Source organism: Conger conger, chromosome 3 (genome assembly GCF_963514075.1).
Source record: "Conger conger chromosome 3, fConCon1.1, whole genome shotgun sequence".
Taxonomy (NCBI): domain Eukaryota; kingdom Metazoa; phylum Chordata; class Actinopteri; order Anguilliformes; family Congridae; genus Conger; species Conger conger.
Window position 1 is genome coordinate 8,977,957 of NC_083762.1, and position 26,932 is coordinate 9,004,888.

Here is a 26,932-nt window from a genome sequence, read left to right on the forward strand (position 1 = left end):
TTCATACTTACTTGGGCATTTAACTGTCTGATGAAACCACAGGTTTTCTGAACAAACTCGTGCCGCGGAGGTTCATCGCTGCTCCCGTAGCAGGCAACACGTAGGAACTCCGTGGCATATAGCAGGAGATCCCTGCAAAAGCACACGTTTAAGCTTACCTACCGGTTTTAGGGCATACTATAGATATTTTAGTCGTCTCAAAATGTGTGTGACTTTCCACTGCAGATATTAACTCCAAAGTTAAACGGCTAAACACGGTCTTGAGAAAAGGTTTACGCGACAACTTGTTTTCTATTTTCCTGGTAGTAATGCAAGAGTGTCACACCTGTAAAACAGAAAGCTAATAATACACAGTTGAGCTACTTACTGCGAAGTTACTCCAAGTTCTCGCATTAAATGAGAAAGAACAGTCACGGGCTGATTCTTCAACCAAAATTTTTCAACGTCAGAAACTCCCATTTCCTCCAGTTTCTGTTTCTGTATAAATGTACATTAAATATATAAAACAAACATGCCATAACATATACAGCTTCAGCACTACAGTCTACGCTTTCGCTAAGATAGATCTGTAAAACGATGGCTGCAGAAGGCAGCGCTTCCGCTGACAAGCACGCGACCTCCTGTGGCATACAGATGCAAACAGAACTAACGTGCCCATTCGATCATATTCACAGGGATAATCGTTTAATGTAGTAAACTACCTGGCTAGTAAACTAACGAACTGTAGAAACTCCGAAAAGGAGCTGACAGCAATTCTTCAGAAGTACCCTAATTTGTTTAAACGCGAGTTAGATAGCTAGCCGATTTCAAGGTTACCTACCAGCTGCCGAGTCGTTCCTTCCATCCTTGCTGAAAAAGAGAAAGAAATAAAGTTAAGGTTCGCTGTGGTGCCATCGGACTTAACAACTGACAGCAACAGCATCACCCGGCACGAACTTTATGCCCGATTACTGACCTTTCTGTGTCCACTGATTCTCAAAATGTATTGCTCTTCAAATAGTTATTATAATAGTTATTATCTTCAAAGTAATTAGGCAATCACGAGCTTTGCGATACGCGGACAGGACACCAATTGTATATAGTATAAGTTCCGCCAAATTATAGGCTGAAATTGCTGAAAATTGTTCACCAAATAAGGTCTTGCCAAATAAGGCGTATTTGGGTTGTTATTACATTACATTACATTACATTATTGGCATTTGGCAGACGCTCTTATCCAGAGCGACGTACAACAAAGTGCATACCCATAACCAGGGATAAGTTCGCTGAAAGACCCTAGAGGTAAGTACAATTTCAACTGCTACCTGTACAACAAGATAAGGACAAGGGCCATTTTTTTTTTTTTTTTTTTGAACAAACAAACAAACAAACAGAGCAAAAGTCACCAAAGTTAACTATCCAAACACTGCTTACCTAGCCAACTAAAATACTGATACACAAGTCACAGAGACAACAATTAAGGTTCACAGGGAGGTAGGGAGGGATGGGGAGAGGTGCTGTTTGAAGAGGTGTGTCTTCAGCTTGCGCTTGAAGGTGGGGAGGGATTCTATAGTTCTGACCTCAACGGGGAGTTCGTTCCACCACCGTGGAGCCAGAACAGACAGTAGTCGTGAGCGTGAGGTGGAGGTTCTGAGAGGGGGAGGTGCCAAGCGGCCTGTGGAGGCTGAACGAAGAGGTCTGGCAGGGGTGTAGGGTCTGATGATTTTTTGCAGATAAGCTGGGGAAGACCCTTTAACTGCTTGGAAGGCTAGCACCAATGTTTTGAATTTGATGCGAGCCATGACAGGCAGCCAGTGGAGGGAAGTAAGCAGGGGGGTGACGTGTGAGTATTTGGGAAGGTTGAAGACCAGACGAGCTGCTGCATTCTGGATGAGTTGGAGGGGTCTGATGGCAGACGCTGGGAGGCCAGCCAAGAGGGAATTGCAGTAGTCCAGGCGGGACAGAACCATCGCTTGGACCAGGAGCTGGGTCGAGTAGGGGGTGAGAAAGGGGCGGATTCTCCGTATGTTGTATAGGAAGAACCTGCAAGACCGGGTCACCGCCGCAATGTTCTCGGAAAGGGACAGTCTGCTGTCCATCACCACGCCGAGGTTCCTTGCACTGGGTGACGGCGTGAGTGTGGTATCCCCGAGGGAAATGGAGAGATCCAGATGGGGAGAGGTATTAGCAGGGATGAATATCATTTCATATCATTTGTTGTCCTATGCAAACAAGTTGGGACTTTCAAGTTTCCAGATTTCCGGAAATTCATTTTTCATCTGTATATGTACATTTTCGTATATATCCTGTAAGTATAACAAAGTAGTGTTCTTTATAAATAAAACACTGCAGGAATACTTGTTGAATGTTGAATTTATCACGTATGTCTGCCTGGAGGCCACTGGTGCCCCGTGTCTGCCTGGTCCGTGTCTAGCGGGGTGGCCACGGGGGTGCCCGTGTCTGCCTAGCCCATGCATACCTGGCTGCCGCAGGGATGCCCGTGTCTGCCTGGGCGGCCACGGGGGGGGGGGGGGGGCGGGGGGGGGGGGGGCGTGCCTGCCTTCTGGCCCTGGGTGTCCCGGGCGAAGAGGTTATGACTCATAACGACACTATGAGCCACGCGCGCGACGCGCTTTTCGTATTGTTAAGGAATCCGCACTGAAAAGAAGTCATTCATTTAGCTTGGAACAGCGCCACGATATCAACGTGCGTCCAAGAATATATTGCATCCGTAGTGTTAAGAACTACCGTTGAGAATGAATGGGAATAGTTAAGGGAAGTTAAGCTTAACTATAATTATAGTAATGCGTACAAAAAATAAATAAATGGTAAAACATGTGAAATGGTTGCAAACTTGCCAGGAATATGACACACATGCACACTGTTCCCACGGATGGTGATGAAGATGGTGTAGAAGGCAATAAAGAAGCAAAGGATTACAGTTTTTTAATGGGAGAGATTGGTTGCATCTAACATGCCCATTACAGTAACTCCATGGAGTTTTTGTTCTTCGTTACCTAAAGATTGGGCATATTTTACATTTGAACTTTAGATTCCTTTTTTAAAGGAATTAACATAATTTTTAAATTAAATTAAACATTAGCTCTGTAAATGTGCACACACAGCAACAAAATAGCCTTAGTTCAAACAAGTCAAAGTCAATCTATTTTTTCTTGTCTTCAGCTGTGTGGTTGAGAATAATGTTTCATTTCAGTTTTCACTTCATATTGATGGAAGATCATTTAAATGCATTCTCATAATAGATTCATGGTGTCATTTTTTTGCATAGAGTGATAGAACGTTGCTGTGAAAAAAATGACTATGAAGAGCTGCCTTGGTTTGAAAACGTTTTGGAACCACCGCTCTATCTATAAGACCTCCTTAGAGGTTAAATTGACCAATATTGACAAGCACGAACGACCATACAGTAATGGTTTGGACACTTTCTGAGCCTGAAGGAAACGGACATGTTAGTCTTAACAAAACGGGCTTTGGGACCCTGTGGCAGACAGCACGCCGCCATTTTTGTTCTCCGCCAATCCTGTGACGCCCTCTAGCACCCCCTGCTTGTCATAACGAGCAGTCAGGATCTCGCAGAAAGGCGCCGTCTTTTGCAGCGTCGTTAGTGAACAGAAAAAAAAGGGGGAGAAAAAAAAGCGAAGATGGCTTCTCCAAGGACGATAACCATCGTGGCACTTTCATTCGCACTTGGTCTTTTTTTCGTCTTTATGGGCACAATTAAGCTGACACCAAGACTAAGCAAAGATGCTTATAGTGAGATGGTAAGTAGCCGAACAATTGCATATGGACAGTGCAGCGACATGTCTACGCCGGTAGGACAAAGCCTTTGTTCCAAGGATAATTACATTTTTACTTCTTGAGACGCAGAAACAACACGTTTCATGAATTCAATTTTGGTTTTGATTGCTTTTATGAAGTCAAATCCGCATTAGCTTTGGTTTTGTCTATCGTAATTGCTAAGCATTGCTGTAGAACCATAGCCGTTACCGAAAAGGCTACCAAACATGCGATTATGTTTGATGGATTGTGGCCATAGCTAACTATTTGGCCTAAATATCAGCACTAAATAAGTAATGTTGAATAAATCACAAACTGAGATGGAGTTGTTACGTTAGGTAATCGGGAGTCGTTTATTCTAACGGTGTGGGTGATATGTAGGTTAAATAGCACATGATTTTAAATTACTTGTATATTAAAGGAGAGAATAGAAACCGATTTAGACAAATAGACTAGCTATGTGTTTTCTAAAACACTATTACAGACATCATAGCAGCGCTCGAATAGATAAACTACTATGCTCCCATAGCGGTCTTTCCAGCAAATTCTATCCTGCACCTGCTGGTGCTGATGTTGGACACATTATCCAGTAGGAACGCGCCACCAAATCTCCCAAATCTGTAGGCCGATGGGCTTTAATTTATTTATTTGTAATGATCAATGCCGAACGTCTCATTTCATTGTCTATTGTAATCTTAAGATTTTGGCTGAAACACATGTTATAATAACTGGGTGTAATGTGTTAAGCTCCTTACTGACTCACGTATGTTATACTGTTTATCATCAAGGCCAGAATGACCTTTTAGTAGCTATATGTGGTGTTTTACTCGTGAAAATTGACATTTGTACATACTTTAAGAAGCATGTACGATGCTAAAGTATGATAAAGAAGAATGAAAATCACTAAAATAAATACAAATACTGAATTGTGACCCAGTGCCTGACAATAATTGAGTGGCCGTTGGGATGGGCATTGGGAAATCATATTTTGTCCATGCCCCTGATTCCAGTTGTGGCCCTTTAATTTGACTTCACCTCCCAAACCGTCTGAGGGTGGAGCAACGTGCGGGAATGTCCTCTACTAGATGAATCATTATTGATCTTATAGTGGAAAGTAGATTTTCTATTATATTTATTTTGAAACGATCTCCTTGTGAAGGTCAAGAACCCAGACCCGTTGTCTCGAGAGTCCTTTCCCCTTTCCCATGGTGACAGGTGGCACGTTAATTTTGTTTGCTGTGATGTAGTTAAAAACAAGCTTAATGTGCGCACTTTTTTTTTTTTTTGGAATTTTTTTGGAAGTGTAGGGTAAATATATTTTTGAATGAATATACACTCAGTGGCCCCTTTATTAAGGCTGTAGCCCATCCATCTCAAAGTTTGACGTGTTGTGTGTTCAGAGATACTTTTCTGCATACCGCTGTTGTAACTCTGTCACTTTGAGTTGCTGTCACCTTCCTGGCCACCTCTCTCATGAACAAGGCTTTTCACCGACAGAATGTTTTCCACCATTCTCTGTAAATTTGAGAGACTGTTGTGCATGAAAATCCCTGGAGATTCTCAAACCACCTCATCTGGAACAAGCCGTAATTTCGCAGTCAAAGTATTTTAGATCACATTTCTTTCCCATTCTGATGTTTGGCCTGAACAACAACTGAACATCTTTACCAGGGGCCGGTTGCACCAGCTGGATGTAAAAACTTGGTCTTCATAGCTTTGGTTGATTTTATTCATTAATATTACTGCCACATGATTGGCTGATAAGGTATTCGCATTAAGCAGCTGGTTTACAGGTCTACCTAATAAAATGGTCGCTGAGTGTGTGTAGCTTTCCCATTTCCCATTTGAACGTATGATATGGATCATTATTTATTTGTATTACATACAGCCATTTCTACTCATCTTTATCAATGCTGTCATTCATTTTGGAGGGCACTTTATACTAAGAGTCAGGGGACATATTGTACTGTGCCGTTAACAGTAAAAGTTTTTCTGGAGTGAAGCTCTCCAATTTATATCAGCAGTTCAATCCATTTAAATAAAATGGGCCCATTTTTAGAATGCATTGTTTGCCGGTTGAGTGAAATTCAGAAATTGGGTCCCTGCTGAGAGAGCAGTTGTAATCAGTTCCCATTGTGAACTTGGGACTCCAATGAATTAGGACATTCCCATTCCAAGACCACTTGAAGCCTACAAGCAATAAGGGCCCACAGCAGTTTACACCCCCCGTCCTGCCCCCCCAATCTTAATTTGCAATATACGTTGGGGAAGTGTAAGATTAAATGTTTTTGGCTTATTGTCATTTGTCTCCCTTGTGTCTTTCTTCTGTGTTGAAATAGTGCATTGCATCAAAATAGGGTCCATAATCAGGATTGAGAATACATTCATTTTAACCATGAAGTAATTCCATAAGGAATAACCTGGTGCACATGTCAACATTATATCACTGTGCTTTATTAGTGAATGTGTTGTGAGTGTACAATATATCCCCACTTACTATTTTTCATTCTTCAAAGATTTTTCTTGATCAATTTTCATACATACTACATTCATATTTGGGACAAAATGATACTGTTCTCTATATTCTGTACAGTAGAGGTACTACAAATACACTCATAACTTTTTTTAGATAACAGCTGCGAAATGATCATTTCTGGTGATTGCTGCTGAAAGGGCTCCCTGGCGGAAGTGGCGGAGGAGTCATGCAAAATTGATGAATCATGGAAAGCTGAAACAGGCATAAGAAATCAGACAATTTATTTAATTAATTAATAGATCACATGCACAACAGTGGGAAAGGAATAAAATAACATGCACAACTGTAGCAGCAGTAGGCTAACAAGTGCTTGAAGTTTGTTTTCAGATCCCCTTGCAAAAAAGATTTCAATTTCAGCATTCATGGTTAAATAAGGACAAATAATTTCAAAAAGTCAATGGGCACCGCAGCTGCTATAGGAACAGCTTAGGAGTGAAATATAGATTTTTGGTGGGTTGTGGTACATTAATTGTTTCATTTGGCCCATGACAGAAATGCTTTTTTTGCCTTTAACATAAGCATGCTGAAATTGCATCGCATTGCATAAAAGTGTTGTTCCCCCATACTGGTGGCCATTTTGGAATCTTTAGACCCCTGTATCTGTGAAACTGCATAGTACCACATGCAAAATTCAGTTTTTATTCATTTCGATACACAAAGACTGCCTGAAGGAAGCGTGAGGAAAATTTGACACATGTAAGCACGTAAGACTCTCTAATCCTGGTTGAGTTTTGATGGAGCGACCCCAGAAACACTTCTTTGAATTGCTTTTGTTCCAGAAACGGGCGTACAAGAGCTATGCCAAGGCTCTCCCCGGCTTGAAGAAACTGGGCATCGGCTCGGTGCTCCTGCGAAAGATCATCGGCACGCTGGAAGTGGGCTGTGGGGTGGTGCTGACGCTCGTGCCAGGGAGACCAAAAGATGTGGCCAACTTCTTGCTGCTGCTGGTCATGCTAGCGGTGCTGTTCTTCCACCAGCTAGTGGGCGACTCTCTCAAGCGATACGCTCATGCCCTAGTTTTTGGCATCTTGTTGACCTGCCGGCTCCTCATCGCCAGACAGAGCGAGGACAGGCCAGAGAGGGAGGAAACGAGGGAGCAGCAGGTCAATGCTGAGGAAAAGAACAAGGTCAAAGTGTCTTAGTCCTAGTTCCTAAGCTGGGCAGAGCCACACCTAGAGGAAAGTTGGATGTCTCTCTTTGGATGATGAAAATCCTGTAAAAAAAAATAAAATAAAAAAAAAGTCGCCACACAAGAGATAGCTGAGGCCCCTGATGGTCCCTGAGTCTACCCCCCCCCACCCCCCATCCCTCCTCCCCTGGCCGACTGATTGTTCATTTCACCCGCCCTACTAAAACATAAAAGCCCTTCACCTGACATTGGACAATCACGTGTGGCAACTGTCCTCTTCCAGGAAACGAGACAATTTATGCAGCCGTCATTCCCTCAATTGTTAATTGTTTTTCATTGTCCATCTCTATATAAACCTCTACATTTAAAACTGAATTGCATTTGCATTACAGATGCAATTTTTTGAGTCAGGGTTTTGATTGCTGATTAATGCCAGATTCAAATGGAACGTGCTACATTTTCCGGGGCAGTGTTTCATATTAGTAGGTAATTTCAATTTCTGAAGAATAATTATTTGGCTTAAGCATTATACATGTGGCTAAACCATTCTAATTAGCATTACCCTCTTATATGTAATGTTCATACATGTGCGTTTATGTTCCATCTTTATTTTTTTGTTCATGCTTAAGAGGATGTAGAATGAAATTACTGTGTGTATTGGTATTTTTTTAAATTAGGCTTCTCCAGTAGTTCTTGTTCCTGTTTTTGCCTATCAGAAATGGAAATCATTGAAGTGGCCAAATAATGGACAGTACTTTTTAGATTGATGTGACTTTTTTTTTTTTTCATTTTGTTTGTTTTGTTTAGCAGACACTAGACACTAGAGCTACATTCCCTGCTGATCTGTGGTACCCTTCTTGAGTTTCTGCTCTTGTTTGTATCTTTGAGGAGAGGGAAAAAAATGTTTGTGAAGAAAGCAAATTTTCCACTACTGGCTCAATGTCCATCTGATCCATCGATGATATCGATAACATGCCATGTATGAATATTCAGTGAAACTGTCTTTGCTTGAATTTCCTAAGCTCTCATTTCCTATTGTGACTCACATTTGTTCTTGTGGCATGACAAAAATATTCAAGGTGAACGGGGGAAGAAAGCAAAATAATACAAGGCAGTCAGTGGTTTGAAGGATAAGCAGTGTTTAAGTGTGGGATTAGTGATCTTTGTTTTTCTGTTTGCATTGGATCCTTCTTGACCAGTGGGTGGGACAGGTGCACATGGTTCTCATTGGTGAATAATTGTTGAACAGTGGATAATCAAAGTCCATATATACACAGTAGGCATGTTTACTGATCTTTATCTTAATATGAAAGGGGATGGTAAGGGGTGCAAGGATGTGTGCTTTTTTGATGTCACCAAGAGGGGAAATAACTCAGGTTAAGTAGAAAGATCTATATACTGAGCATAAATTATGATCAAAATACAATCATGTTGGTGGCTTGGATTACAAAAAAGCCCTGGTGTGTCACTGTGCTTTGAATTCTTTATAGAAATGTGCAAAATAAAGATGTTTGGAGGAAAATTACTGGTTATGTACGTATTTTGTGGGAATCATTTTAAAATGTTTTTCCTGATACAGCATGTGACTGTAAATATTGCAGTTATGTTGTGGAACAGCATTGTAGCCATACATACATACGTAAATTATTCGGTAGGTGGCGATAATGCACAAATCTTAGTTTAACCGGCTTAAACAAAACTAACGAAGAAGAAAGAATAACTTCCTGAAACAGAAGTACAGTACGCCTGCGCATGCGATGGCGCGCAAGTTTTGAGTTTTGTGGATTTCAAACCGGTCGGTGAATTGTTCCGTATTGTGAATACAATGGGATTTATTTGGTAATGTAGCAATGTCGAAAACATCTAACCCCTCGAGGTTAGATATGAATGCGTCCTCTGAAAACGATTCTTCAATTTCTGGTCGTAGCGATCGGAGTTTGCGAGTATCAAAAAATGCAAGAAAAAAGAGCGAGGCGGGGGATCCGTTTGTGCTGGCGTTGAATTACTTGTCCACAGGTAAGCAGGCTGACAAGATACGTTTTGCGATTTTCTGACAATGTTTTCGACCTTACATAGCTAAGAAATATCGACTTGACATACGTTAACTCACTGGCTACATGCTAGCTATGTGCACATAGCTAACTTAAATGGCAATATTTGGCCATAAACGCTAATGTTAAGTTAGACTTTTAAGAGTTTTTTTAACAGCTTTGGCTAGCTATTAGACGCAGCTACGGTAATGTTATCGTTAGTTAGTTGTGGTATTATTTGTTTACGACGTCGCATTAGTGATGTAACGTTGGCTAACAGCGTAAAAACGTGGTAGTAATTTAGCTAGCTACATAATATTCCTGGCAGGTAATAGTGTACCGTTAGCATTTAATTGCGAACGAATTAGCCTTCGTCTGTTTCATTAGCTAGGTCCCCGAACCAGACTGATAGCCACAGTAGCTAGCTACAGTTAACTTTACAGTTTATAAAATCAGATGATGACCTTAAAGTAGCTTTGTTCTTTCTAATTGGGGATTTCCAAGCCAGATATAAGTATACAACGAAAAGTAAACGAACTTCGTTTAGCTAAGCCGAGTGCAAGAAAAAGTACCTTTACGTTAGTGTACAAAGCCAAAGCTAGTCATACAAAGCGCCACTTAAATGAGATTCAGTCGTTTTCAAACGGTAACAAGAAGCCTGAGATTATTTTTTCTACAGATTGCCTTCATTCTGAAAAATATTTATAACTTTGCCTTCCAGTACGACGGCAGGTATTTACAATATTTACTTGTTGGACAAACAACCCAACACACTTGCTAGTTAACTTGTTGGCCAAGTTTGAGGAATTGTTTTTATTCTTGTTGGAAACATTCATAATAAATAAAATATACGAGCAGAATACTGAAAACAAAAACCCATTACCAATTCAACAGAATAATTACTTATAAACGACACACCGGCAATCTTGAAAAGTATAGTGATAGGCTGCAAAAGTTGTAAAGTGTAGCATTTACTGCAGCCTTTAACAGTAACTAAAGTGTTGTATGTGGGTCAGTGACATATTTTTACCTTCATTATAACGATATCTTGTTATTTCTAAAATGTTATTTTCGGCAAATTTCTGTTTTCATTCAAAAAATTGTGAGAAGTGATTAAATCTGGAAAATGTTTGAAAATGCTTTCTAGTACAATACGCAGTACATTGTTGCCACAAAGAAATCAGTGTCATCCAGCCTGACTGAAGTAGTGACCGGGTGTCAGTAACCCATGTACTGGGCCTCATTACCATGCTTTTCACTTGTTGAAGAACTCATGCACTTGAAAGTCGCTTTGAATTTGAAGCGTCTGCTTGATGACAAAAATGTAACTGTAAAATGGAAATTACACATGTGCATTGTAGATGGAGAGGAGAACCTCTTAGTCACTTAGTCTTTGGTCAGAGCCCGACTTTCTTTAATACAAGGACTTGATTGATGAATGTGGAAAGTGAGGTGCCTTACTTGAAAGCTGTGTTTTGGCAGTTGAAGAAGGCACCCCTTGGAAAGGGAACGATGCGCTGGAGAGGCACATGGCGGCGGTGGAGAGGGTGGCGCTTGGCCAGGGACTTCCCCCCGAGGCCATCTCTGTCCTGCTGGACTTTGCGCTGAGTCTGCGCATACGTAAGGCTGCTCGTCGTCTCGGTCAAATCCGATAACCATTTTCAAACGATTTCAGCTTGGTCACCTCGAATGAGTTTTGTTAGGACTTGGATACTCAAATCTGGCTCTCAAATCCAGTTCTGGCCCTGGGTTTTCCCACTCTCCAATGCAATTAACTGGACGATTAGTGCTACTGACTGTCAGGTAATGGGAGGGTGGAAAACCAGCATTTATCAATCCCCAAGCACTGTTATTTCAGTTAGAGGGATAGGAACTTTGTTATGTTCCCTTTTTGTTGCTGTTGATCCAGCAGGGAAATATTAATAGTGAAGTTATCTCTATGATTTTTGGCTATGTAAAAAAAATAAAAATAATAAAGATTGGTGCATGGATTCATTGATGAACGTGAAACTGCTTTCGTCCAGGAGGTACGTTGTGTGTGCGCGTGCTGAAGATCTTGATCCCAGCGTCTGTGGTGCCTCAGGATGCAGTTATCCTAGGGGTGTCCTGGCTATGCGTTGGAAAGATGGCAGTGAGTGCACAGGTAAGATTTCACCCCCTCCACCGGACTTCCAGGGACGTTGAGTTTCTACTTCTACGCACACATCACAACTAATCCACTCACCCGGTGGGTTCCAGAATGTGGGTAGAACATTCTGGAACCAATGTTACTAATTGTAGCGTCCCTTTATACAATCACTGGGCACTTTCCCCACACACTAGAGTTTGCAAAGAATGGTGCAAAAAAAAAAAACCCCAAAAAAACCCAGTCAGCAGCAGTTCTGCAGACAGAAAGGCCTTGTTAATGAGACGTCAGAGGAGAATGGCCAGACTGGTCAAAGACTGGAAGGTGACAGTAACCACACATTACAGCAGTGGTATGGCAAATAGCATCTCTGAACACACAATGCATCATAACTCTTAAGTGGATTGGCTTCAGCAGTAGTTGTAAAAAAAAAACAAACTTATTTATGAAGTATTTTTAAATAATAAGTGCTTGGTGAGTTTACACAGTCTGAAAAGTGTTTACACTGAAGGATGCCTAGGCGGTTTCCCCACCTCCTCTTTCTGACCTCAGGCTATGTTCCTTCGCTGGGTGCTCACGGTTTTTGACCTTATTGATGCCAAGGACCAGCTGCGGGCCATCTATGGCTTCATCTTCAGCTTCCTGACTGAGCAGAGTCTGGTAAGTCACTGGGAAGACTGCGTGGCTCTTACATTAATAATAATAATGGTGACTTGTTTTTTGCAGCACCATTTAGCACTTTTCATACAGTGGTTTGCAGCCCAAAGGGCTTCTCAGATGGACATTTGAGCATAAAGAAATGGATTAAATAAAAAATGTAATGGCAATGTGCATAAAAATTGAAGAATGGGAATATATCTATAAAAATCCGACCTACAATCAGTAATAAAACAAATGTAGTAATTCAATTTATTTTTTTATTCATTTGTACCATTAGATCTGAACATATATTTATGCTGGTGGGTTGCTGTTGTATTGCACGAATGGGTCCTGTCGTTTAGTATCGAGTCTGGACTGGTGCCCTCTGAGTTGTGTGTATTTGTGTGAGAGAGCCTGTAATCTCTCCAGTCAATAGCTAAGATTGCAACAATGAGCCCTGATGAGGATGATTGGCCATTCACAGAAAAGACAATCGCAGCGATATTGATTACGCTCCGTTCACTAAGCCTTCACCCTCAACTGTGACATAGTGCCACTCGCATTTCTGTTTGTTTTATTTGGCCATTACCAATTACAGCTACAGATTCCCACAGTTTTATTTGTCCATTACAAATTACAACTACAATTTCTCAGTTGTATTTGTCCATTACAAATTACAACTTCTTGTTCATTAAAAAATTCCCACAGTTATGTGGATGGCAAGAATATCTTGTGTTCCTGCAATGAGTGCATCTTCAGGGAGGACAGCACTGGGGCCAGCATCAGTTCAGTCTTTGAAACTTAAAACTGTTGATTTAACGTGTCCAAATGGAATACAGCCATTGAAGCTTGGTGAATATACTTACACAAATATAATAACAGTAGTTTCGATTATGAAATATTATTTTTATTGCCTGTCAGTAAGTAATAGCAGTTGGCTGTTTGTGTTGCGTTGTTCTATTTTTGTCATTGTTCAGGGCACAAAAATCCCGTAGTCCATTTTGTTCACCCCAAGGATAGTACCTCAGTCGTGCTGAGATGTGATTTTGGTTTCGCTACAATGGTGCAAAACGTAATGTGTCTGTTTGTTGTTCTCCCGCGTTACTGTCTTAGTGCCCTTATGTGTGCCATCTACTGTACCTGTTGACCCGGAAGGAAAGCGGTAACTATTGGAAACCATTCCCCTGAAGACATTTTTTAAACGCTTACAGTACATTGTTATTCAGTGACACCCTGTGGCCATGCCTTCATATGATCTTAACATTACCTCTCTGCATCCCTGTCATTTGTACCCCAGTTCGACCTTACAGAGTCAGAAGGTTGCTGGAGCTTCAAAAAATGGTAATTATTTCATTCTGTGTTCAACGCTCAGTGACGGGTAACAGTGACATTACTGTATGTAGGCCTAAACTTTTTCCTACTTGAGTTTACTGTCTTCAGACCAGTGTTAAAGGGCTGATTTACAGCTTTGTGTCACTGTAGAGCAAATGGTGTTTCTATCTCTACTGTAAATAAATACATTCAGAACGGAAGAGCTTTTGGCTGACCTTCCACAAATTTGCAATGCCAGTGTTGTCCAGTGCAAATGTTTTTCTCAGTCCTTTTTAATGTCTCTTTCTAGGGCCGACAGCCATTCTTGATGCATCTGCTGGCCCTATACAAAGTCTTCTCCCCAGAGTTGGTCACATTGTCTTTTCCATCAAATATGAAGGTTTGTTGCATTGAGTCATTCGTCACTAAACGGTGAAGTGTGTGCCGTTGTAGATGCAAACCATTTTGTCATTAAACTGTCTTCAAAAATGTACTGTACGTCTCCCGCCCAACAGTAGCACTATTGCCCTAAGTAACCCCAAGCTTGGCACTTGAGCTGCCTGTAGTGTAGTGGTTAAGGTACGTGACTGGGACCTGCAAGGTTTGTGTAGCCATGATAAGATCCACACAAGGCCCTTAACCCCACATCGCTCCGGTGGGGGACTGCCTCCTGCTTATGTCGCTTCGGACAAAAGCGTCAGCTAAATAGCGTGATTTAAAAGCTTGTGAATTCATAAAAGGTCAGAACCCTGTGCTTATATCTCCACCCTCCCTTTCTAGGGCGGCTTCAAGAATCACAACTCCACCTGGAAGGCGGCTTTAAGCACTGTACAGAGGAGGAACAACGTGCAAGTGACCTCTGACCTCCACTTAACGTTTGGACTGAAGCAGCGGCCTGTCTCTAAGAAAAGGGTAAGGAGGCCGTGGGCTTTTAATTTTTTTTTATTTTTTATATTTTTATCCGATTTTTTTCCCTTTTTCTCCCGATTTGGTAGCCAACTGGACCCCGTCTGATTCAATTAGAGCTAGTATTAGATACACCGCCCAAACCCCGTCCCTCGGCGGCCAATGGGAGAGCGACACGCCTTCAAGCCGTCTCGCCTCCCAAGCTGTAACCGTGATTCCGAGGCGCCCGAGGTGCTTGTTTGTGCGGCTATCTACTAACCCTGCCAAGTCCCTCCCTCTGAAGCAGCGAGCCAATTATTGCCGCTCCACGTGAGCCGGCCAAACTTGGCTTTTTGGTTCTGTAAAACTTTAACAGGTGTTCTGTAATACGTCAACACTTCAACATGTGGTTCTGTAACACTTCAACACGTGTTGAGAAATGTTAGCTTGAGAAATATTATCCATTATGTCTTGTTAACCCAAGTGGCTACATCTCCTATGTAACAACAATATATTTGATGTGATTTCAATCAATAACTAGATCCTCGAGAGGTTCAGATCTAACTGCCTTAATGTTAAAATAAAACATAAGTAAATAATTTCAAGTGAATTTCTCTCCCCTTAACTGAAAACAACCCCCCAGACTCAATGGCTCACATATGAGTTTGACTTGATACATTCTTCTTGAAAAAGGGGGTTTGTTACCCACTTGGTGTTTATAGATAATTCCTGGATAATTTGTTGATCAAAAATGCATTCTCACGAGAGCTCTGAACTGTATTGCTGTGGTTCTCAGTCTTTAGTAACCAGTGACCCACTGAGTGTATTTTTAGTGCATTTACGCCTGTAACTAGTGCAGTGATTAACCCCATATGGGCTGACACGACCTGCAACTTGTGTTTGGTTGACAGACAGACCTGCAGTTGGGGGAAATACTGACTGACTTAATGTTGACTTAATGTCCGTCTCTCCTCTCCTCAGAAACTCAACAGTCACCTGACCGTGCCGGCTGTGAGGTCCGTGCCCCTGCGGGTATCCTCCAGTAAAAAGGCCCTTCCTCTGGAGCAGGTCTGGGCCTTCCCCCAGCTCCTGGAGAACCTCGATCGCATTGAGGTAACCACCGTGCTCACGGACACGTTCATCATCACCCAGTATCACAGAACTGCCCTGCTGGAGACAGGCCTTCTACCACGAAGGTGAAAGGAATCGCAATAAACACAGAACACAGAAAAGTACTGATCGTAACATTAATGTAATTTCTCCTCTCGACCACATGATGGGGCTATTTCATTGTTTCTGAGTTCTAAGTGAACTGAGGTCTCCAGCCTGGATCTTGCCGACTGAGAACCATTGGATCCTTTATACATCTTGATAGATCTTTTATAGTTTCGGGATGCTAGTCATTTTTCTAATGTATCTTACTTTAATATGTTCATTTCCTTAGTCAGTTTGCCCATAGGTACTCATGACTGCTCAGAAGGTTTGTAGGTAGATAGATAGATAGATAGATAGATACTTTATTCATCCCGAGGGAAATTTTTGATCAAAATTTGATCAAGCACAAATGCAAATGTGTAATGAGTGTGATGATTGCGGAAAGCTTTTACGGATCCTGCCTGCTCGGCAGGGCTATCGGACTGATAAACCTCAGTAAATCTTTGTAAAAAGCTTCCTGGCAATTAGTTTATTCCAGGGTGCATAAATTTAGTTTTCTATCTCTGGCGCCAGCCTCAGCCTCTTCTGATAATTTATGACTTCAGGGGGGGAATCATGGGAAGGAATAAGGGATCAACCTCTACAGTTGATACTGCAGGAAAAACAACTCTGCCATGGCAACGGCATAGAGCCATCGATTCTTTCCACTTGGTGCTTCTCCACCGCTTAAATGCGTAATTTCCCAGGCGATGGATGCATTTGTTCTGTAATCACAGGAAGATTCAGCCATGTTCATTGACAGTCTGGTAGCCTGGATTATGTTGGTATTTATGGCATAAATGTTACTGTACTGTGGAGCGGCTGTTTACTCGATAGGTGGGGTTGACTGGAGAAGTATGGGCCTGTTGTAGATGTCGTCACATGCAGAGTTCACATGCGGGTTAATGCCAGTCCATCGCAGGGCACACACACCATTCGCTCACACACTCATACCTACAGGCAATTTATACTCTCCGATCAGCCTAACCTGCATGTCTTTGGACTGTGGGAGGAAACCGGAGTACCCGGAGGAAACCCACGCAGACACGGGCAGAACATGCAAACTCCGCACAGAGAGGCCCCGGCCGACGGGGATTCGAACCCAGGACCTCCTTGATGTGAGGCGGCAGTGCTACCCACTGCACCATCCATGCCGCCCAGCACAGACATGTGGAGTTAAATTTGACCTGACAGCAGTGAGCAGGAGATGGAGACTTGCTGGACATTACACGGTCCTATTGAACATTACGTGGTCCTATCGGACATTACAAGGTAATATTAGGGATCATATGTGGAAGAACGCACTGCTTTCACAAACTCTAAAACTTGATACTTTGTAATAGTTAATATTGCGATATTGCTGAGGGGTTTTTGCCAAGAACAGCCACAGACCGTGTGAATTGCGGTCGTCTCTAGTGTAGTGCAGCTAATTGTTCAGTATGCACATGCGCACTCTGCTTTTATTGGGTAAAACAGCTGGGGCTCTTTCATATTTCGCATAGTTTGCTGTGCTTTTAATTACATGGCTGTGGAAAGTATTTGTTTTCTTCTAAAATGGCTGATTTGGTTCTGAAATGGCCTGTTGCCTTTTATAAATGCCAATTGGGCATTCAACAGCACATTTTCCATCAGCGACGGCTGTAATCAGAGAGGTTTGAGTCTGTATGTAGTGTATTGGAGAACAGTTTCCGACCGATTTTGTGTAATCATTCGCCAACTCGTCCAGTGGAAGATTGAAATGATTGTAGGTTGCTCTGTTTTTAGTTTTTGCCACTTCCCAATGAGTACCTGACATCAACTCTGCACGCAGTTAACCCTCACAGGGCAAGAGGGCACCGGAAACTTCTATGTGCCTGGTGCAGTGTCCTTTTGCTGTCCTCTTCTGCCCTGGCTCAAATAATTATTTTACGGTCTCCATTGCTTAAGACGATTTCTGCATATCGCCATTTTAAAACAAAAAATAAGCTTCCGATTTCATCAATATCCAGGTCATAACACTTTCTTTCATACAGTTGTATGTTTTAGTTGCTAATATGTTTCATTGGAAAAATATAACGTTTGCAGATTTTATTTAATTACTTAAAGAGTGATATAGTAGTTAAATACTCATTTACTATTGCTGATGTGTGGTGAGCATTCTTGCGCAAAATGGCTGCCGTTGTATCAGCAAGGTGGGTGCTTCACTGGTGGTGGTTGAGGTTCAGGGGGTTCAAGTTTCATCTATGTGATCACTCGAGCGCTTGGAACTGTGCTTCACTTTAGGGTCTTCAGCGCACTTGTCCCTGGTTCTGATCTTCACTTTATTGCACATTGCTTTGGATAAGAGTGTCTGCTAAATGACTATAATATAATGGAGTGTAATATCTCTCTAATCTTATTTAACCTGGGTCAGGGCTATCCGCGCCTGTTCCTCAGTCTGCTGTGTTGTGTGGTTGGCTTGCAGCTCCCGGCGCAGATGGGCTCTATGCTGGGGTCTTCACTGGCTCTCCACTACATGGACTGTCTGAGGGACAACTCCGCCTTCCTCCGGCTCAACTTCTGGCTCGGTCACGCTCTTCATGAGGGTAGGTGCTGCAGGCCTCCCTGCCCTGCTGTGCTCCCAGTAACACCCTACCCCAGTCTGCAGACTGCCCTGCCCTCCTGTGCTCCCAGTAACACCCTACACCAGTCTACAGACTGCCCTCCTGTGCTCCCAGTAACACCTTACCCCAGTCTGCAGACTGCCCTGCCCTTCTGTGCTCCCAGTAACACCCTACACCAGTCTGTAGACTGCCCTGCTGTGCTCCCAGTAACACCCTACACCAGTCTGCAGACTGCCCTGCCCTCCTGTGCTCCCAGTAGCACTCTACACCAGTCTGTAGACTGCCCTGCTGTGCTCCCAGTAACACCCTACACCAGTCTGTCTGTTAGTCATCTCATGTATGAAGTCGATCAAGAAGTCCGTTAATCCAAACCATGCCTGGATCAGGATCACAAGATATTTGCAGACAAGTGGTAAATAAATTTGAGGAACTGTTGTCTTTTCTTTGGCAAAAAGAAAATGGTTTGTGTAAAAAATAGTTTGATTTACTGTCTGGAGTGTCCTATCTTCTAAGAGCAAAGCGTATGCAGTGAGTGTTGAACAGAAATTATGCAATTAAAATGGGAAATAAGGATTATCCAATGCCCAGACACTATAAGGCAGTCTGACAGTGATTGGCATTGAGACAATTGGCAGATCAGTGAGTGGTGGTGGCACGTTGAAGCAAGTGCTCCAATAAGAAACATTTTCCTTTTATTTTATTATTCATGTTTTATTTTTCCAGGCGGCACGGATGGTGCAGTGGGTAGCACTGCCGCCTCACAGCAAGGAGGTCCTGGGTTCGAATCCCCGTCGGCCGGGGCCTCTCTGTGCGGAGTTTGCATGTTCTCCCCGTGTCTGCGTGGGTTTCCTCCGGGTACTCCGGTTTCCTCCCACAGTCCAAAGACATGCACGTTAGGCTGATTGGAGAGTCTAAATTGCCCGTAGGTATGAGTGTGTGAGTGAATGGTGTGTGTGCCCTGCGATGGACTGGCGACCTGTCCAGGGTGTATTCCTGCCTTTCGCCCAATGTATGCTGGGATAGGCTCCAGCCCCCCTGCGACCCTGATCAGGATAAGCGGGTTCAGATAATGGATGGATGGATGGATGGATGTTTTATTTTTCCTCTTTAAAAGACACCTTTTCCCTGCTTAAACGACGAAGCGTATTTATTTAGATAATTTTTTTTAAGCTCCAGTATAACTGGTCATTTTGCATATGATTTGAGTATTCAACCTTACACCCAACATGGGCCACAATGTGTAGGTCTGCCTGTTGGATAAGTCATGTCGCCCTCAAGCCCGAAACATACCCAACGCAAGTACGCGAACGCAGACGCTTCCAGCTATGCAAAGTCAATTTCGCGCTTTCTCACGTTCTAAAATGTGCCACGGCAACGGAGGTGAGTGCCGCGGTATCAAACGTCCTCCGCTCCGTCTTTCACAGCTGCATCGCCCCCTTGAGGACTATGGGTGTATTACCTCCGCGGGGACATACGTACGCGTGTTCAGTATGTACGACCGGACCGTGCGTTTGCAATGCGTCGGTCTGGGGTCGTCCTTTGCGTTTGCGTACTTGCGTACTGTATGTTTCGGGCCTAATAAGTGATTTTTAAAGAAAAGAATCCTGCCCCCAATGAGCACCTGTTTGCGTTACCCCTGAAGCAAACGCTCTGATGCTACTCCCATGTTATTTTGTTTTTGGGTGATTGGCAGTGAAACATTTCTCGTTGGTTCTCTTGCTCAACACATCTTAATTTTTTAAGATGTTAACTCATGTTGATGTTGACTCAGTTTCTTCCCTTCTGCTTAATTTGCAGAGTTTTTGTTCCGCAGAGAGGCCGGTTCTCAGAACATGGAGGAGGCTACTCGTTTCCTAAACACGCTAATCTCCACACAGCGCCTCCTACAGGTGAGCTGGGACACTGCGGTGATGCGGCTTTATTTATGACAAGGTGAAAGGAAGTTGGTGAAAATAATCAATGCGGAATGCTACAGTAAATTAGCAATGTCACTTTTGTAGGTTTTGATAAAACATTGGATACTTAGTTATTCATGTGTCGACAAAAATGTTCACTGTAGTTGTAGTGAGGCCTCAGTCAGTTAATTTGTAATCGCAGGTTGGTTCGGTGGGAAACTGTTCTCCAATACACTGCATACAGACTCAAACCTCTCTGATTACAGCTGTCGCTGATGGAAAATGTGCTGTTGAATGCCCAGTTGGCATTTATAAAAGGCAACAGGCCATTTCAGAACCAAATCAGCCATTTTAGAAGAAAACAAATACTTTCCACAGCCATGTAATTAAAAGCACAGCAAACTCTCTAGACTCCAGAGAGAGTTGGTTCAGCTACCTACACCAACCTTTCTTGTTTAACTCCAAGGCTGGCTTTCAGCTGAACCCACAATATGTTGATGCGAACATAAACATCAATTAAATCACCCTTTTCATTCAAGAAAACCACATGATTTCCTTAAAAGCCACACAATTCATTTAGCATACCATGCACTTTCTTTTTGAGTTTCCCTTTAATAAACTACACCCTGATATTTGTGTTTTTTTTTTTGGGGGGGGGGGGGTGGTGTTGTCAGCCATTAATGAACTATACCCTGATTTTTGTGTGTGTCAGTCATTAATGAACTATACCCTGATATTTGTGTGCCTCCCCCCCCCCCCCCCCCCCCCCCCCAAAAGGAGGGTTTCTCCGGCACGGAGGTGTTCCTGTTCCGGTTCCTGCGGGTCTGGGATGGCTCGCTGCTTCGTCCCCAGGTCCTGGCCTTGCTGAGTGACATCCCCGTAGTGCCCAGCTCGCGTGAGTTTATCCCTGGGGTCCTTCCTGCCTGGGAGTCTCGGACACACCCGACCGCGGGAATTTTGCAGGGATGTTGGCCAGCGAGCCTTTTGCATATGTGTTGTTGTCGATTTGTCGTTTACTCTGTCCTTTCCTCTCTTTTCTCTCTCCAGGTATCGATCTGCTCCTTTTCGAGCCTTTGATGCAGCTTTTTTTCACCTCCTCTCTGTTTTTCAAGGTATGTGCACGCCTTTCATCTCGCTGCACACGGCCGAGGGTTTTGTTTCCTTGTTGGAAAAAGTTCTGCATTCATGTAAATGCGACGATGCTTTTCATTTTATATTTTTAATCATCCATTACTTTACCGTGAAACCAAGAAATTGGGATCGAAACGGGGGGACCTGACGTGAGACACAAAGTTACACAACAAAACGGGTGGGGCCATGTAGGGCACCTGGTCGCCACATACGTGACTGCAGCAATTCATGCATCACCCCTTTAGTAATATTTCTGTGGTGGTGGGATTTTTCAGGATGGTAGTAAGAATGTATCTCCCACTCCTTCTCTGTCTCTCGCTCTCTCCTCCTCCCCCTCCCTCTCTCCCTCTCTCCCTCTCTCTCCCTCTCTCCCCCCTCCAGTGCAGTGTCATTGAGTGTTTGAACAGCATGCTGCTGAAGTGGCTGACCTGGCACTCTGTGTATGCTTTGGAAGATGGACTCGACATCAGTGTCAGCAGCCAGACCCCGGTGTGAGTGTCCCTCTCCTGGCTCTGCTTCAATGGCCATTTCACGGCTGCTTTAGTGAAGTGAGGACGAACGGGTTCAGCAATGAACTCAACAGGGAAAATAGTTTGAGGGCTACATTATTCAGCGTATGGAAATCACTCCAAGAAGGAGATTTAATGCCCGGTGGTCTCAAGTACTTACACGGAGGCGTCTGCAGACTGCAGTATTACTCCAAAAAATATGCTAGTTTCCCATGGCAACAGTGTGTATTTAATAAGCATTAATTTCATTAGCATTGATCGGATGTTTAGCCTACTGTCATTTCTCCTCTGGAAATTTGTGTAGAGAAAGTATGCATCTCACTTCCATAGCATTTATTCATGGGCAGCCTGTAGGCTCGTGGCTAAGGTATCAGAAAGGGACCTGACTTCCAGAATGATTGGATGTATTGTTTTACGGTGAGAGTGCTAAGGTTTATTAGAGTCCTTTTTGAGTTGTGCCAGAACAGTGGTCAGCAACCCTGTTCCTGGAGATCTTCTGTGCTGTAGGTTTTCACTGCAACCCAAATTTAGCACACCTTATTCTACTAATTGGCAGCTCAACAGGATCCTTAGCTGTTGACTGAGGTGTGCCTTGCTGAGGTTTGAGTGAAAAGCAACAGGTCAGTATATCTCCCCTGTACAGGTGACCCCTGTACTAGAGGATGTACTGGGTGGCTTGCTGCTGGAGAAGTGATCAAGGATTTTATGGTGCATTTCATGGTTTCCTCTGCCCAAGCTTACTGGGCTATGCCTCCGCTTGCGTACGAAGCTCAGTGACTGGTGACCACTTCCTGTTTCCTGTTTCCTGTCCCTGCAGGAACATGACTCTGTCTGGGCTGATGGACTCGGTGGTGGAGCTGGTCCAGTTTGTGGGGCGGATCGCGACCATCGGGCTCCAGCTGGAGGGGTACCACACCCTGCTCCTCAGCTTCACCCTGGACTTCTACCAGACGGTAACCACAATGAGGAAGAGAAAAAAATTAAATAACAACATTGTAATTTCTTTTGAAAAAATACATCCAAATAGGTGTATTGCAGGCGGCATGGATGGTGCAGTGGGTAGCACTGCCGCCTCACAGCAAGGAGGTCCTGGGTTCGAATCCCCGTCGGCCGGGGCCTCTCTGTGTGGAGTTTGAATGTTCTCCCCGTATCTGCGTGGGTTTCCTCCGGGTACTCCGGTTTCCTCCCACAGTCCAAAGACATGCAGGTTAGGCTGATTGGAGAGTCTAAATTGCCTGTAGGTATGAGTGTGTGAGTGAATGGTGTGTGTGCCCTGCGATGGACTGGCGACCTGTCCAGGGTGTATTCCTGCCTTTCGCCCAATGTATGCTGGGATAGGCTCCAGCCCCTCTGCGACCCTGTTCAGGATAAGCGGGTTCAGATAATGGATGGATGGATGGATGGATGGATGGATAGGTGTATTGCAGGGGTGCACAACGCTAGTCTGCATTTAGTCTGTTTTTGTTCCAACCAATTGCCTTGTTTTTAATTTGCTGACAGCTCGATAAATTACCCTGGTTCAAGTCTGTACTTGAGCACAGTAAAAAATCATTAGGATCCACTTGCAGTCTGCAGCTAATGTCAAATAAGATAAGATACGATACGATTGAGTCAATTAAGTAATTAAGACCAGAAGTTAGAACAAAATCCTGAAACGGATCAGCCCTTGTTGTGCACCCATGGTGTATTGATTAGACAACGGGTATATGGTAGTGGTGCCGAGAGTACGCTGCTTCTCATTTCAATTGGTCACTCAATTGGCCCGTTTCTGTAATTAACATTACATTATTGTCATTTGGCAGACTCTCTTATCCAGAGCGACGTACAGTTGATTAGACTAAGCGGGAGACAATCCTCCACCCAAATCTTATTGTGGCTACACCGGGATTAGAACCGCCGACCTTGCATGTCCCAGTCATTTACCTTAGCCACTACGCTACAGGCCGCCCCCATTAACACCTTCAACCAGAGAGGATGGAGCTCATGCAGGGAAATTAGATTGTGGGTGAAGTGATTGGTTGGAATGAAAACCTACAATACACTTGGCCCTCCGTGGCCTATGATTTGGCACTACTGGTATATACACTTATATTGTGTGCACCATATGGGGTTTTTTTTTTTTCAGGTGTGTGACATGTACCTGAAGTATGATCTGCCCCTGGTGCTCATGCCACCGACAGGAGTGTTCTATCCTGCCCTGCTGGCCACTAGCCCTGTCTGCGTAGATCAGCTCTGCCAGATCATGTACAGGTGAGACTCCGTTATTACGCTACATAGAGGTGAGGCTGCATTATTACACTACATACAGGTGAGACTCCGTTATTACACTACATACAGGTGAGACTCCGTTATTACACTACATACAGGTGAGACTCCGTTATTACACTACATACAGGTGAGACTCCGTTATTACGCTACATACAGGTGAGACTCCGTTATTACACTACATACAGGTGAGGCTGCATTATTACACTACATACAGGTGAGACTCCGTTATTACACTACATACAGGTGAGGCTGCATTATTACACTACATACAGGTGACACTCCGTTATTACACTACATACAGGTGAGACTCCGTTATGACACTACATACAGGTGAGGCTGCGTTATTACACTACATACAGGTGAGACTCCGTTATTACGCTACATACAGGTGAGACTCCGTTATTACGCTACATACAGGTGAGACTGATATTACACTACATATAGTATGCATAGTTGAGACTTGAATATTACCATGTAAGATTGGAACACCGCATTATGAGCATATGTACCTGCCCTATTACACAGATTTGACATTGACATACATTAATTTATTCTCAGAAATTTTTCTAAGCAGTGTAATGATTGCTAGAGTATTTGTTCCTGCCCAATGCCACATGATTTCTGTGCTTTTTAGGTACAGAACAAATCTGGTCTCTGCCAAGCGTCAAGAAAGGCAAACTGAGGTACTAAGCCCTTCTCTTGTAGTATAATCATCACTTTAATAGAATGTGCAGTAATCTCTTTCACAGCCATCTGTTAAAGCGTGCGTAAGCACAATGTAACTATGCAGAAAATTGTGCTAATGTTGTCATTATTGCCATTTTGTTAGAGCTTTCTTATTCAGCAACCTACAGTGGAATAATTCTAAATAACACGAACACGAATCATATAAGAATTTTTAACATTGGAAGAAATTTGATTCACATGCCGTGCAATGCAACTGATTTCAACAATCTGAGGAATGCAGATTTGGAGGGGAATAAGTCATAGGGGTTTTATTATGAATGTACAAGGAATAAACGTGAACATTAAATCAGATGTGGGAAAAAAGAGTAGAGGCATGTACACAAGAAACTGGTGGAATGAGTTCCTCCCTCAGGAGACTGAAAGGTTATGAGAGGACTCTTAGTGCTAATATTGGTAGTTCTCTCCACCACACGGGAGCTAGAGAAGTGAAGGGAATGGCTTTCGGAAAGGAGATGGAAATTAGGCGCTTGTAGACGATGATCCCGGCGGACTCTGGAGAATGCTGCTGTAAATGGTTCCTTTAGCTGAGGAGTAGTTTGATGAACTCTGTGGTAAGCAAAAGGTTTGAGATTTAAGGCAAATGACGGATTGAGTTGTGTCCATGGCCCTTGATATGGTGTCTCAAAGCACTGCTGTTTCACTGGCAGGCTAAATGGAAAGGCCCACAAAATTAAATCTGTGTTAAATCTCCCTTTGCAGAATTAACCATGTGTGAGTGAGTGTCCTAGAACTCCCATTGCTTTCAAAATGACCAGTAATGCATTAAAATCACATAATCTATGAATCATACACCTTAAAGGGTTAAAACCATGTCTTTCACCCAGAAGCCCTTTCACATCAGCAGAAAGACGTACCGCCAGTTCAACCAGTACGTGGTGTCCATCGTGAGCTGCCTGTGGAACTCCAGGGCCTTTCAGCCTGACACGGGCGTCGAGCTGGGAGAAGACCTCCTGGCGGGGAGCAAGGTTCCCGAGCCCTGGAGCTCGTTTAGCCTCGTCCGCCATCCCGCCTTTCTGAGCTACGCCGTCGACTTCCATCAGAAGGTTGGTACAGCACGTAGCTCTGTGGCCTGCCACCTTGTGGACCGGATGTCTTCCCCCCATTGACTTAAGGTTGATATGCCACAGTTTTGCTGCTTGAAATTATCCAGGCGCTGTGCTTGTGAGAGATCTCTTGATATCACCGCTGTTCGCCTTGCATATCGCTGGTGTATTGCTGCTTGTTCACACGGATATTGGTCCAGTGGTTGCATTTCACTCGATCCATAATGCTGGCCCTGAATACGCGACCTTTTTACAGCCTTGAGGAAGAGAAGCTTGGCTTCGGTTTAGTCGAAGTTAAAGGTTGGACAAGGAGACGATGTGATTTACCTTTTATAAAAGATGCATTAATCTTAATCATTAAAACTGCATGAGACGTTCGTGCTCCTGTGTCTTTAATAATACAAGCAGCCTTTTTACTCGTACCAACTGCTTGTAAGGGTTTTTTTTTTGCGGGGGGACATTTAAATATATATGTACTGTATCTATTTTTATCAGTGTTGGCCTGAGAGGAAGGAGCTGGAACTGAATTCAATAAAGGTACGAAGCATTACCTCGCCTTTAAAAAAAAATGTCATGGTTTTGGAGTTTGGTTGTTAATCGTTAATTACGGCGTCGGGGCGGGGCGTTTTTTGCGAGCGGGTGGCTAATGGTGCTCTCTGTGGCCAGGGCGGGAGGCGGTGGGAGTGGTACGCAGAGTTCCTGTTCTGCCAAGGCTTCCAGGGCGTCAAAGAGTTCGTCCAGAGCAGCTTCAGCCGCCGCTCGTCCGTCGAGGACGCCGAGCCCACCTCCAGCAGCTGAGCGGAGAGACGACGCGCTTCCTTTGTCGGAAAAAGAATTGGAAAAAAAATCTATTTATGTGTATATTCTTTAGCAGTGTTTAGACCAAGGTAGATGTCTTAACATTTTTACGAATCTTTACTCTGTAAATAGCCAGACCTTCGTAAGTGTACATTTTCTGTCGCTCGACTTCGTGGCATCGCTCGTCTCTGTGTTGTATATTGTCCTGTGCCCGCGCGGTATTATGAATGTGGAACTGCAAAATGAATTAAAATGGAGGAAGTGAGCGTCGCCTGAGTTTTTCAACAAATCTGTGTGGGGTGGTGGGGGGGGGGGGGTGGAAGAAAAAAAAAC

General features: G+C 43.5%; 2 protein-coding genes across 2 annotated transcripts; both read left to right on the top strand.

The window, feature by feature from the left end:
- Positions 1-3,566: 3,566 nt before the first annotated feature.
- Positions 3,567-8,964, top strand: tmem35 (transmembrane protein 35). Its single transcript, XM_061236320.1, has 2 exons — positions 3,567-3,761; positions 7,093-8,964. The coding sequence occupies exons 1-2, from the start codon at positions 3,642-3,644 to the stop codon at positions 7,453-7,455; spliced, it is 483 nt and encodes a 160-aa protein (XP_061092304.1). The 5' UTR covers positions 3,567-3,641; the 3' UTR covers positions 7,456-8,964.
- Positions 8,965-9,168: 204 nt separating this feature from the next.
- Positions 9,169-26,869, top strand: cenpi (centromere protein I). The gene is made up of 20 exons (XM_061235055.1): positions 9,169-9,458; positions 10,955-11,092; positions 11,497-11,615; positions 12,150-12,257; positions 13,350-13,398; positions 13,534-13,577; positions 13,858-13,947; positions 14,328-14,459; positions 15,414-15,545; positions 18,070-18,190; positions 20,006-20,097; positions 20,881-20,998; positions 21,151-21,215; positions 21,616-21,725; positions 22,561-22,696; positions 23,869-23,993; positions 24,646-24,694; positions 25,583-25,801; positions 26,297-26,338; positions 26,468-26,869. The coding sequence occupies exons 1-20, from the start codon at positions 9,293-9,295 to the stop codon at positions 26,597-26,599; spliced, it is 2,187 nt and encodes a 728-aa protein (XP_061091039.1). The 5' UTR covers positions 9,169-9,292; the 3' UTR covers positions 26,600-26,869.
- The last annotated feature ends 63 nt before the right edge of the window (positions 26,870-26,932 follow it).

Bases quoted from the DNA above. Each gene is read 5' to 3' on its own strand.
- tmem35 (XM_061236320.1), top strand. From the start codon at position 3,642: ATGGCTTCTCCAAGGACGATAACCATCGTGGCACTTTCATTCGCACTT. The intron at 3,762-7,092 runs GTAAGTAGCCGA...CTTTTGTTCCAG, and splicing joins AAGATGCTTATAGTGAGATG to AAACGGGCGTACAAGAGCTA.
- cenpi (XM_061235055.1), top strand. From the start codon at position 9,293: ATGTCGAAAACATCTAACCCCTCGAGGTTAGATATGAATGCGTCCTCT. The intron at 20,999-21,150 runs GTGAGTTTATCC...TTCTCTCTCCAG, and splicing joins CCCCGTAGTGCCCAGCTCGC to GTATCGATCTGCTCCTTTTC. The intron at 21,216-21,615 runs GTATGTGCACGC...TCCCCCCTCCAG, and splicing joins CCTCCTCTCTGTTTTTCAAG to TGCAGTGTCATTGAGTGTTT.